General features: G+C 38.3%; 1 protein-coding gene across 2 annotated transcripts; it reads right to left on the bottom strand.

The window, feature by feature from the left end:
• Window positions 1–492: 492 nt before the first annotated feature.
• Window positions 493–13,158, bottom strand: GGPS1 (geranylgeranyl diphosphate synthase 1). 2 transcript variants are annotated; one of them, XM_010221036.2, is made up of 3 exons: window positions 13,067–13,158; window positions 5,289–5,359; window positions 493–1,624 (listed from the first exon to the last, which is right to left on the bottom strand). In XM_010221036.2, the coding sequence occupies exons 1-3, from the start codon at window positions 13,134–13,136 to the stop codon at window positions 863–865; spliced, it is 903 nt and encodes a 300-aa protein (XP_010219338.1). In that variant the 5' UTR covers window positions 13,137–13,158; the 3' UTR covers window positions 493–862. The 2 variants fall into 2 exon arrangements, with proteins under 2 accessions (XP_010219338.1, XP_010219339.1); XM_010221037.2 differs by lacking the exon at window positions 5,289–5,359 and having other exon boundaries at window positions 13,067–13,128.

Raw genomic sequence — 13,158 nt, 5'->3', positions numbered from 1 at the left:
GACTTGCCTCAATTACACTGCCTTGAAGTTATGTAGCATAAATCCCACCCCTAGTGGCATTTTACTATGTTAGCTGCAATTATGTATACTGCATCATCCACAGGTGTAGATTTAAATCCTGTGCTATATAAGTAACAAACATATTTCAGTTTAAAAATATGAAACCACACAATCTAAGGGCAGAGCTAATTAATGGCAAGTTTGTTTTGTTGATGTAATAGATCTTCCCCAAGATACCTGGAAGTCTTCATGTAGCTACTTCAAACTAAAAATTAGTTTTATTTGGATTTTTATAATATGTATGCCCCTGGGACTATTCACAGAAGCTGGATGCTGTATTCCCACTAGAACTTAGTAAGACTGATCCATGTGTTCTTCACAGCTCTAATTTTTCATTATCAGGCAACATTTGCGCAGGCAATACGGTCGCAAGTACCTTTGTTAGTCATGTAAGTTACCTATATCTCATTGTCAAAAAAACACACAAGCCACTTGTGTCAGACAGATTTAGTTTAATAGGGAATTTCAGTCAGAAGCCTAGAATAGCCCAGTTAAAGTGCTATAACCTGCGGGCAGGTCAGGGCTGAAATAACACCAGTGATTGCGTAAAGGAGGGCACAGTTAGATTCAAGACTTGGTTCAGTTTGAGCAGATCTGCTTTAACAAAGCTATCCATAAGCCGTTACAGTTAAGGCTGTAGAGATAGAAGGATGTATTTCAGTACTTGGTGGCAAAATGTTTCCAAGGGTAATTCCCCACAATACAACAATGAGAAATAAGACTGATTTCACTTTTCACATCTAAGAACAGTTGGGTTCATTTCCTTATTTAAAACCATCTGTCTCCAGGAGTTAAATAAATGCTAGTTTTCATCTTCTTTGAACATTCTGCTCAAGTATTCAACTAGTGCTACAAGCTCAGGATTTCCCCCAAGTGATTCAATTTGTTTGTAGGCTTCAGATTCAAGCTCTTTCAGTGTATTCCGAGTGTACTCAAATGAACCCACATTTTCAAGATAATGTACACAGTATTTTTTTATGTCTACGTTTTCTGTCCTTTGACGTAAAATGTTTTGCACCTGAGTACTTTCAGGTCTTGACCAAATTGCATGAATAGTTGGGAATGAGAACTTGCCCTCAGTTAAGTCTTCACAAAAACTCTTGTTTTCACTATATTCTTTGGAGTGCAAGTTGGCATAGTCATCCCTTATTTGGAAGAATAGACCAAGTGTGTTAAGTAGTGGTTTTAAGTCTTTTTTGTAGTCTGAAAATAGCTGCATGAGGCCTACAGCTAATCCAAACAGACCACCTGTCTTTTGTAGCACCATAGATTTATATTCGTCTTCTGTAGGACATGTGTAAGTATCTCTCCAGTAAATATCCAGGCCTTGACCTTGATGGAGTTCCAGTAGCTGACGAGTAAAAACTTTAACAGCATCTGGGTGATCAAGGGTTAAAACCTTTTCTAAGCCAAGGAAATACACATAATTAGCACAGTTGATTACTGATGGAATCCCATAGATACTGTGTGCCACTGGAAAGCCTCGTCGGAGCTTTGAGTTATCTTCAATATCATCCACAAGTAGGCTTGCATTGTGCAACATCTCTGTCACTTCAATGATAACCTATTACAAGAAAAGAAAATAATTAAATCTCACCATAACTTAACCTCTAATTTTGCAAGACATCTAAAATTAGTAAGGATGTCAAGTGTGGAAGTTCTAGTGATAGGGAATACCGTTTATATCAATTGTTCTTCTCACCGTCGGTACAGATGTACGATTCTCTTCACCAGCCAGCTTGCTGCAAGTCCTGGATAACATTGCTCATCTTTAGTAATGTTCAAACTGAACTCTTGTTTCTAATCATCAGTTTCTTCTCATTGTTGCCACAATCCTTCTAAAATGGGACACTGTCTAGCCTAGCTGTCTATTTAAGCTGTAACTGCTGATCTTAGAAAGAAGCTGAACAAGCAAAGGAGCAACACAACATTGCTGTGAGTTTGGCTTCACTAACCTGGAATCTTCCAAAGTCAGTTTTGAGCATCAGGTATCAGCCACAAACATCCGACAAAGTTTCGAGAAAGAAGGAAGAAGTCTATTTTTAGCAGTGAGCTCTTAAAACATTGACTATTCTCTCTGAAAGATCTGGAAAATTCTTGGCAAAACTGCAACAGCTACGGTTTCTTTGGAAAGGGTCCTAAACCCTTACATTTTTTTACCAATAAGCCAATATCAAAGACTGAGATGCTCAAAATGCACTGCCACTCTGGAGCTGATGACATTTCACTAAAAGCAGTGAGCTATTCTGAAGCAGGACAGTTCAATAAGTAGTTTGATCATCAACATACGATCTAATTGTACAGCTCTTACTCAAGAAACAGGTATTTTCAGTACCGGTGTAAAGGGAAACAAGCTTACAGATGTAGAGCCATATACTGCATGAGCTCTCTGCAAAACACATTTCATTCATATACTTTTAAAGCCAACCTGTAATTATACTTGGTAGCTACAATCTTTGCTCTCAAATGAGTCATTCATCTAAACAACTGCTTCTGAAAAAATAAACTAAGATCACTGTTTAAACAGAGGCAAGTACCTAGCACAGCCCTTTTTGCTTGATGCTGTAAATTAGTAGAGGGACATGGCTGTTGCGAGCTTTTTCTTAAGCAGCAAAACACATTTAGTAGTAAGTGACTATTGTCCCAAAGGTTTAAAAAAAAAAAACAACAAAAAAAGAGTTTTTTGCTGGAGATGCACATGACAGAGTTACAGACTGCACTAATGGCCATTTACCAGTTAGCGAGCAAGACCTTCTTTGAACTGTAAAAAATAATTACTGCTCACTGACTTTATCAAAAAGAAAAAAGCAACTTCATAACAGACAGTGAGTATTCAAGTAATATTATGTCATTATCAGTGGAATAAGAGTCCATTGTGTTTTCTTTATTCATCCTGAAAATTTTTGTGCAAGCCTACTACAGTATTTTTGTCAACTTATTTCATTTTACTCTTGAGGTTTTGTGAAATTTTGCAGCTAATGACACTTAGGACATGATTAAAATAAGCAGTACTTCATGACTGTTTAAGTTTTCCTGTGAACTTCCATAAAAAGGCACTGTAAGAAATACTTCAAAGTTGAAAGCAGAAGATGCTCATCGGAACACCCTGATACCTAGCAGCAAAAGCTTATTTTCTAGAAGATACCAAGTAGTCCTCTGAGGAATCAGGAGACTGGTCTTTATAAGAGCTGAAGAACCAGTGCAGAGTACAATACTTATTTATACCCCATCTAATCAGTGGCTGTTGCAGTCTCACACTGAGACAGCTTTCTACCTTGACTGCAATAGCTTAGAAATTTGCTCGACCCTTGCTGTCATTTCAGCACATTACTTGGTAGAAGAAAGTTAACCTGACAAACCTGATTCTCTCCAACTCAGCAAGGTGAAGTGTCTCAGTGCAGTATAAGATGAACACTAGAGATGCAGCAAGTGGAAAAGACCACTTGTCTGGAAACAGTGTGAAACTGTAGCAGCCAATAGTAAAAGTGCCTTGACTGCTAAGGAACAGTAGCCTCAATTATACTTTATCTAGGCAAGCTACATAAAGACAGAATGATCAAAGACAAAATAAGCTACCCATGGAGGATTTAATTATGAGTCTTATTCCAGCACATTAAGGCATAGGAAACTTTCTGTTCTGAACTCTGCTAACCATGGAATCAAACAGTAAGAACATTGGAACAAGTCCTAATAAGGTTGGGATATGTTAAATAAATGACTAGAGGCAGTCCTCTAAACTTCTACAACCTAAAGTTATTGAAATTAGTACAGTTACAAAAAAAATAACAATTGTGACAGGATAAAGATTAGAAGATACAGGATCTTATTTTTTCTTCTGATGACCTGAATAATTATTGAGCTGCACCACAAACAGCATACACAGCAAAGGAAACATTACAGTATCCATTTGATTTGTAAAGATAATTAAACAAGGATAAAGTTCTCGGAAAATGTTAATATGACCAGTTTAAAGAGACAGGCCAAACTGCTAGGCTTCCAGTCACGTAGAAGCACTGCAGCGTTAACTATAGTGCATGACAAGCCTGAGCTCTATTCTCACAGGTGCTAAGCAAAAGGGCAAATCCAGATGGACATCAGAAAAAAACCTTAAAGCAGGAAAAAAGGTTTCAGCATTAGAAAAGGTACCTAGAAATGCTGTGAAATCTCCATCTTCAGAAACTTTCAAAGCTGCAGTCCCTGAGAAACCTGAAGTGAGAGGCTATCTGGATAACCTCCAAACACCCTGCAATACTAGAATAATTCCATATGCAGTGTATATACATGGTATATATGTGGAAATAGCCACTTTTAGCTAATGTAACTAAGCAGCAAGGTTAACAGGAAGCCAGGTGAAAATTTTTTGTCAAATTCTATGGCCTATGTTAAAAATACAAATATCAAGGAAATGTATGTAACCTTCTTCCACTACTTAAATATATGGAACCACTTTACACTTGAAGACTTGAAGTGCCCCTCAAGCTACCCTAACATTGCCTCCCTCACACACACAGACACACACACAGAGAATAACTCAGCTTAACCATTAGTGCAATTAACACAAGACCAGCTGGATAAAACTGTCAAAAACACCCCTTTGGCTATTTGTGTTGAGTATGGAGAATCTTTTGCACCCTAGAAATAAGCTAGACTACAATTCTGTCAAGCTGTAAGAAGACTGTTTCATTTGACAAAGTCATGATGTGTAAATACACTGCCATGTATCTTGCACAGGGATGTCCAAGAGAAAAGGGAAGGGGAGATCCTGCTCTGATGCTTTTCATCAGGGAATAAGGAGCCTAGACTATGATCAAAATTCCACAGTTAGGCTCAGAATAATAAATGTTGGCTTTGATCTTTTTGTATTAAGCCTTAAGAGATGAACTTCAACTACTACATTCAGGCATTTTATAAGATCACTGGCTTATTTTATAAATCATAGCTCAGTATTAACAGAAGTGGGTTACAATGGCAATTGCTCATCAACAGCTTAACAGGCTGAGCACTTCATTTGAAGTAGTTATTCTGCATGAGAAATCACAGCAATCTTTTAGTGTTACACCAAAGTCAAAGCTCCACAGTAAAATTGTTTTCCTGAAAGCTTAACATATTCAACGTATTCAACAATTAGTGCTTTTAAGATTTCTGATGATTTATACTATATTTAAAAAATCCATTATCTATAGTCTTCCAAGAAAGATAACAGCCTTTTAAAAATAATTAGTGAATACCTGTATTTTATCTTCTGGAACATTCAGCCAGTGATTAAAGGCCTGTGACAATTTGGTTCTCACTTGCTTACCTATAATGAAAATATTGTTATAGGCAATTGTAAAAATCAGATATAGTGCATTATGAGGTAAAACAATTTCTCCATCTCAGCTACCACCAATTTAAGACCAATAAGCTAATTAGTTTGATCTCTTCAACTGAGATTTCACTTGAAAGGAGAAATAAAGCATTACAGTAAGTACAGCTTGTTTCCTCATCACATACAAGCATTTCATTTGTTAGCTGCTTCCATTTCAAACATTTCATAGTAGTAAGTAGAAACACTGAAAACACACATTATGTATTTTCATGATACTGTGTTTAGCTCCGGCACTTCTAGTAACAGATTTTCAGCCTCTTGGTAACCTGTACAGATCACCTTACCATGAATTAAACTGTGGTTTGCTAGGCACATTGAGTTTGTCCATTCAAACTTGATTCATTGGTAGTTGTTGACCGAATATCTACTCTTTGTTTTCATATACCTTTCCCATAGTGCTATTCAATCCCTTCCCCACCATTACTGACATCTGCAATACAGAAAAGTGACATTTGTCATTCTTCTCTTTATGAGCTGTACAAAATATCTTACTCTGGGCAGAAAGGGAGGGGAGGACTTTCCATGGATTCAGCCATTTATCTTGAACCCCAGAAGTCTACCTATGGATAACAGGATTTGTTCTACTTTGATTCTCAGCAATTAGCCAATTGCCTATCTTGAAGGCGGACAACACCAAAAATCCAATTTTAGTGTTTGAATAACTGTTTCCACTTATGCTCTACTTGAAGGTGTTTTTTAAATAAAATTTAACCCATGTGACTATAAACTCATGACACTTAATAAATTGCAATAGCCTATTGACAGATATTTATTCAGGCTATCGTCACTGAAGTTCAATATGAAATCAAGCATTAAGCAATCAATCACTACCCACACTAAGGCACATCACTGCTCTAAGGTTTAAGCAGCTCAGCTATCTTTAAGATCTGTGAATAACTGCAGGACAAGTTTAGGCAGACACCCCTGCACATACAGCTCGCATCAACAAAGTCAAGAGAAACAGCCATAAGCCTTGAAGCAGTGCCACCTAGATAGTGAGGTTTTAATTATTCCTCTCAAATCCTACAAGGATAACTTAAGAATGATTCTCCAAAATTAGTACTCACATTAAAAAAAGCATCCTGCCCCAAGCAGTAAGGATTTTAATATTTTACTTTTATCCTTTATTTATTGCTGGTATGATCTGCACATGCAGAACTATACAATAAAGGGCAGATTTCACTTGCAGCTATAGACCCTGAAGATACTAAACTGTGGATTTTTCACTTTTAATTAAACCATCAGTGGGTAAACTATAGTTTTGTTGTTTAGGATTATGTAGTAGGCACACTAACCTTCCTCCCTCACTGAAAGGGCCTCAATTATGGTCTCTCTCAGATTTCCACTACTGTCACCTTTTGTTAGGAAGGCTGGCGAAAGGTGTTTCTTTCCCAACAACATCTTGCCCCCTGTGGCTCTGCCCTGTCAGTCTTGCTTGCATTCTATTAACTACTTTTAGTTCTCACTTGATGTGCTCAGTTTTAAACACTGAGCAATAGCTTGTCACAGGAAAAACGGATTGCTTTGTCTTCTTAACAGTACAATGCCTTCCTAAGTCTCCCTTCGCAAGCTTGTTCTCTACCAGGACAGCAAATACACAGGTCAAATTTCAGAATCAGGTATTTAGAAGTTTGGGCTCCCACTTTAAACAGAGGCAGTCTGAGTTCAAATTAGTTGAAATTTAAGTGCAAATTACAGCATTATCCAAGAGTTTAAATCTGATGTTAACAAAGCACCAATACCAGTTCAAGTTTCAGACCTGTTTTGACAACAGTGCTTCCCCCACAAGCTAAGATTTTAAACTAACATTTATGCTCCTCCTTTTCCCACCTTGTATCAGATTTAATGTTTTATTAAAAAAGTATGAGCTATGATTGAGAACATAAACTGCTCTAGAGTATTGAATACAGCTTTCAATTATGAACATCTGCTAAACTGCATGGCTTGCCAGATTCAGTGTTAACAGCGTCAGTACATCCATAAAGAAAACTACTCAGATAAGGTATGACTCCTTAGTCTGTTATTATCTACCATTTATTCACATCAAAATTACATTGACAGAGAACACCTACTTTTTAAAAACACATTAGGCAGCTATTTTTTTTAAAATGTATTTCCTAGCAAGTAAGCTTATAGAGTGCTTGATATTTGCCAACAAGTGTTATGCCATTGGGAGGCGGGTAACACTACTAGTACGCACTCTAGATGTACTATTGATATGCACAATTCATTTAGCATTTTAGTTCCTTAGCACAGACAGCATAACAAGTCTGTCTAGACAGTGACTACTGAAAGAAAAGCATACTGACTGAAAGGTGAAGTACTCATCTTTCCCTTCATATGCACAAGTAGTTTGCACAAGTTTTATTCTGTTTCTCCTTTCATCACTGTTACATGTCACTACTCTGCTGGTCAATCTGAGTGCGCTGTTGTAAAACTGGGGAGTACATTAGTCTAACTTCCAAAGACAGAAGCTCTACCTAGTGCACAGAGCTAATGACAGACATCATTAACAAGCTTTTATCAAGGTTAAATGCATTTTGCTTAATCTGCTGAAAACCACTACTACTGCCCAAATCTAACTATGGATAATTTTTCTTTAGTGAGGCTGGGTAGAAAAGAGAGTTAGGAAAAATACTCCGAATGTAAAATGGCGTTTTCATCCTTATAATAGATTTGGTCAGAGTAGGAAACCCTTCCCTAGTTAGACAGGCAAGATGGCCTAGCTAGGCTAGCCAGGCTATCATCCTGAGGACAACTTCTCCCACCTGTTTAGAGAAATAAGACCTGTTTCTCTGAAACCAGCATAAATATATAGGTGTTCTGAAAGGGTGCAGACCAAAGCCCCAAAATCACCTTGTTTGGGGAGGCAGATCCCTAACTTTCATTCATGCTGCATTAAACTGATTTCAGGCTCCGCATCCTTAGGCCGGCACCTCACTTGCTGGGGATACATAAAAGAGAAAGTTCTTGGTCTCTTTCCCATGTGTTTCTATTAAACCAGCCCTCATTAGCACCTCACTAAACTATCTCAACCTACTAACCAGCAAAAAAACCTGTCCACTTTCTGCTGGATTAGCTTTTTGTCAACTTCACATGATGAATTGCCAGAGTTAGCACAGAGTTAGCAGCAGAGGAAAGAGAACAGTGTCCTTTTGGCACAGCAAGCTGTCTAGTATCTCATCTACTCTTCATGTTTAGTTCTGTCCTCCGATAGATTAGGGCAAAATGGAACAACTCCCTGATGCAGCCTCCCTGCAAAATTACAGGAACACCACAGCAGGCATTTGTTAACTGTTGGAACACTAGCAAAGGGCAGGACTGTACCTTTAAATGGGCTGCTGCTTGCAACAGTTTAACATCACAGTGGGAATACAACTCAACTTCATTTATCAAACTCTTTTAAAACTCATTAATGGCTTATTGAGCTCTTTGAGAGGGTTAGGCTAGACCTGCTGTTGTAATGACAGGAGATTAGATAAGATTCTCCTACTTAGAAATAGTGTTGAGAAAGCATTTGGAAACACTATGCAAGATACCAGTTCTGAAAGATCTTTCTTCCTAACTTCTAACAACTCACAGAATCAGCAAGGTTGAAAGAGAACTCTAGAAATAGTCTAACTGCCCTGTCCAAAGAGTCAAGTTCAGCTGCTCAGGCCCATACACAGTCAGGTTTTGTGACTCTTCAAAGATAAAGGCTTTACAACCTGTCTGGGCACCTTGTTTCAGTGTTCAATCATCCTTAGAGTTAGTGTTTAATGTTTAAATAGAATGTGTTGTATTTTAGCTTGTGTGAATTGTGTCTCATTCTGTCACTGGGCACCATATACTGCCCGCTCCTCCTTCACTACAGTTGAGGTTCAAGCTCTTGTATCCACAGGGTCTTGCAGGAGACCCTGTCTATCTCCTTTGCTATCACTCACTCAAAGGGGAATCTGAGGGGGATCTAACCCCCTTTGCTTAGTCACGCCGATATTCCACGAGGACACAGCTTCCACAGGCAGGAGCCACTACTTTCCTCCTGCCCAGTGAGGGGGTCGGGTATCCTAAGATCTGTGGAGCTACAACCACCTCCTGCTCAGGAGGTCAGCTTGAGCCAAGGCCTCTTATGTGCCAGGGGCAATTACTCCATTTGTGAGGATCATGCCCTAAAAGGGGCATGAGCACCACTGCTAAGTTACCATACACTGTCCTCAGGAGTTTCTGTCCCTCTTCTGTACCAACTGCAGCATAGACAGCTGCATCAGTGGTTTCCACTCTCTCCTAGAGAATGCATCAGAATAGTGAGCAAACAGTGGCTATTGAGATGAACAATACATTTCAGTAAGTACAGTCATTCAGAGAGAAGCATCAACTCAACCTTGCTACTGCTCTCAACTCCTTCAGTGAGCTGGTTCAGTTCATCAACACATTGTGAAGAGCTGAAAAGGGAAAACCCATCTTTCATTTAAGCTGCTAAACATGCCCAGCAAAGGGCATAACCGAGATTGGAGCAGTGAACAGCAAAGGGCAGGAGCAGATTTGGATCAGGAGCTATCCCCTTCCACAGGGAGCTGTTGATCACTTCAGTTTCAGTGCAGCTCCTTATAATTCTTTAGTGCTGCTTAACCAGCTGCCATTGTAGATTCAACCACTCTAAGAGAAAGGGTTCTTCATTCACCACCTACACAAATGAGTAAGGCTATTCAAGATGGACCAAGGTATTGGTATTGTGGAAGTTAGGCATGTTTTGTGCACTTCATTGACTGTCTAAGGGACATTTCTATAAGCTGGTATGAGAATTTTGTTTCACCACAAATAGATTCTACAAGAAAGTAAGTTTGAAATGTATGCTCTCCTAAGCATTATACTGTTAATAAACATTAGTTACCCTACTAGTAGTTAATATGGCTTAGTTGTGGTCTTATGTTGTGATCAATATACTCTTGAAGTTAAAATCAAAGGAAAAACAAATAAGCTTACAGTTCAAGTATCAGCACAAACTGCTACATTAAGTCTGATACCATTAACGTGAAGAAAAGTAACTAGCTTCCTCTTGTACTGAGGTATAATTCCTTAATATTTTTATATTAAAATTGCATTCTTATACTAACAAGTATTAGAAGACACTTGTTTTCCAACCATGCTTGCCAATTAACAATTCATTTTTTTTTTAAATAAAGCTAATCTGACATGTATCACAATCTGGAAGTTGTTACAGGCTGAGCCATTTGGAGAGTTTCTTTTTCAAGGGCCTCACAAGATAAGCCACTGCACTGTTCTAGGACCACAGATCCACATGGCTTGGACTCTCAGCCAAGCTTTCTCCAGAAGCCCCTCACAGCTCTGATGCACAGTTAAGGTTGACGTTAGACAAGCTAACAAGCTCATCTAACACAGGAATAGCTTTGCCCCCACCCTTGTATCAGGTCACTACAGGAACAGAAGATGATTAACCTTTTACTGTACTAGATTTTTTTAAAAACAGGTTAGGTTATTGATACTACCTAATCATTAGGTTAGTGAGCTGAAAACCTGCACCTGTTCAGAAGTGGGAAGATAGTGCAAGAGCATAAGGAGGAGAGAACAAAACTGCTTCTTTCAGACAGAGTGGAGCTCAGGTGAGATGCCAGAGCTTATCTAACATGGCCCTAATTACAAACAGCTAGTATATTCCCTACTTTTTACTCCAAAGACTGGTGTTAATACTGACAGCCATTTATATAAGTAATTGACATCTAATTCTGTACTTGGCACAGCCAATTTGGGGACAAAGCCAATGTTTGAAACAGTAAAATTTAGTGCTGTGTATAGTTTCACATACCCTTAATAGTTTCACAAACGCTTACTGCTTACACTGTTACTCAGAACAAGCTTACTGCATGCACATGACTTACCTGCTTAGCTTAGAAGTTTCCCCTTTTGGATTGTCATCAATTTGGCACAAAAAGAAACAGATACCCTTTCACACTTTTCGAAAATATGCACACAATGATCTGAAGTTAATTTAGTTCAAAGTGGACAATCATACTTACAACACTTTAGTAGGATAGAAGATTATTTCACTGCCACTGAGCAAAGCGCTGTATTGTATAACATGAGACACCTGCATGCACTAGCCCAGCACAGATACAAATTCTGATGGAAGTTAGTAAAACCATCAGTTTAACAAGGATTGAATTCAAATTACAGGGAGTTTAATACAGAAGTTACACAAATATCCCAAACACATTTAAAGTGAAAGACTTCACTTTAAAGAGCTTTTAGTCAGGCGCTTAAGCCAATGGAAGCTTTTTGTCTTAATACTATTGCTTATTTTCTACTGGGAAGCTGAGCTTCTTTCCTTCCCCACCAGTAGTTGTAAGACCTTAAAAAACAGTAGATAAAGAGGACATTATACCAAAAGGTATTTGTTATAACACAGAATCTAACCAAACACTCAAAGTTTGTATTACAAAGTGGTATTAGCTTTTCCTCAGGTCTAGCCCTTCCAAAGCTATCTAGAATAGCTCACATTCATTCTGAAGGAATTATTCTAGCAAAATCACCACCCAGTTTAAAATAACCACATGGAAAGTACTTCAAGAAAACAAGCAGCAAGCTTTCTGGCATTCAGAAGGAGTGTTATTGTTCTGGTCTTTCCTTCTATTTCTAAACTCAAGTAGTGCCAAATACCAACTCAACTTTGATCTCTAGTGTGGACAAGAATCCACTATATTTGTGGAAGCAAATAATGAAATTGACCATAAGTGGGTTAGAGACCTACCCTGCACAACTTGTTACAGAAGTGCAAGAGCCACTTATTACTGTAACTATTTCTTTATGCTACTTGTTCAGATAGGAGGGCTAACCACCTCCCCCCCCCCAATTATTAAAGAAAATAATTCTTATCAAAATAGTATTCACTGTTTTCTACCTTCCTGAATTCCACTAATGTAAGACAAATCAGTAATGCAACACTCCAATGACACAAAATAGTTCCACTATTATTTCTACAAAATTTAATCCATTTGATAGCTTGTATGATCTTTCTTATTCAAGGGCACAAATAAAAGCCACAGCATACATTTACTTAACGAGTCTGAGCTGCATACCTATGCACTAGTTTTCTATCAGCCTGGCTCCTGAACACTACTCAAACTGCAACTGTCAGACAGAACACTTCATTTGAAAATGTTTCTAATTGTCCAGTACCACACAGGGACAGTGAAGCAATCCAACAGCTGAAAGAGGCCATAAGAAGCCTGGCCTCTGCAGCAAGGAAGTAGGCACTTTTAAAAAAAAAAAAAAAAAAAGTCCACAACACACAGCATGAAGCACAGCAAACAGATCATCTTAGCAGTGACTATGTTTCATTCTTCAAGAATGGTACCAAATCTTCAGTGCTTGTTCTTATTAGTTTTAAGTAGTAGTTGGTCAACTGCTCTAAACAGATTGCTGAGTAACTGGAGGACCATCTGCTCCAAAACAGTCACACCTGGGAGCTGCTGAAACAATTCAAAAGGCTGGGTTTCCAAGAGGAACAGAATACATAATGAAGCATGTTGCTTTCAATTACTCTTAAACCCACCTTAAGCTTCTTGGCTTACATTTCTCAACACAAACATGCTATAAAAACAATTTTGATATTTAAAACCAATTCAGTATCAGGAAGCTTGCCTGGTAGTTGAAGTAAATACTGGTATGGCTCTAAAAGGATTCTTTTAGAGGTCTCATCCATTGCATCCATTTCTTTATTTCATAAGAGGTAG

The sequence above is a fragment of the Tinamus guttatus genome, unplaced genomic scaffold (assembly GCF_059628265.1).
Source record: "Tinamus guttatus ecotype Peru unplaced genomic scaffold, ASM5962826v1 Tinamus_guttatus_pri_ptg000601l, whole genome shotgun sequence".
NCBI lineage: Eukaryota > Metazoa > Chordata > Aves > Tinamiformes > Tinamidae > Tinamus > Tinamus guttatus.
The sequence above is the reverse complement of the archived record's forward strand: the minus strand, read 5'-3'. Positions and strand labels throughout refer to the sequence as shown.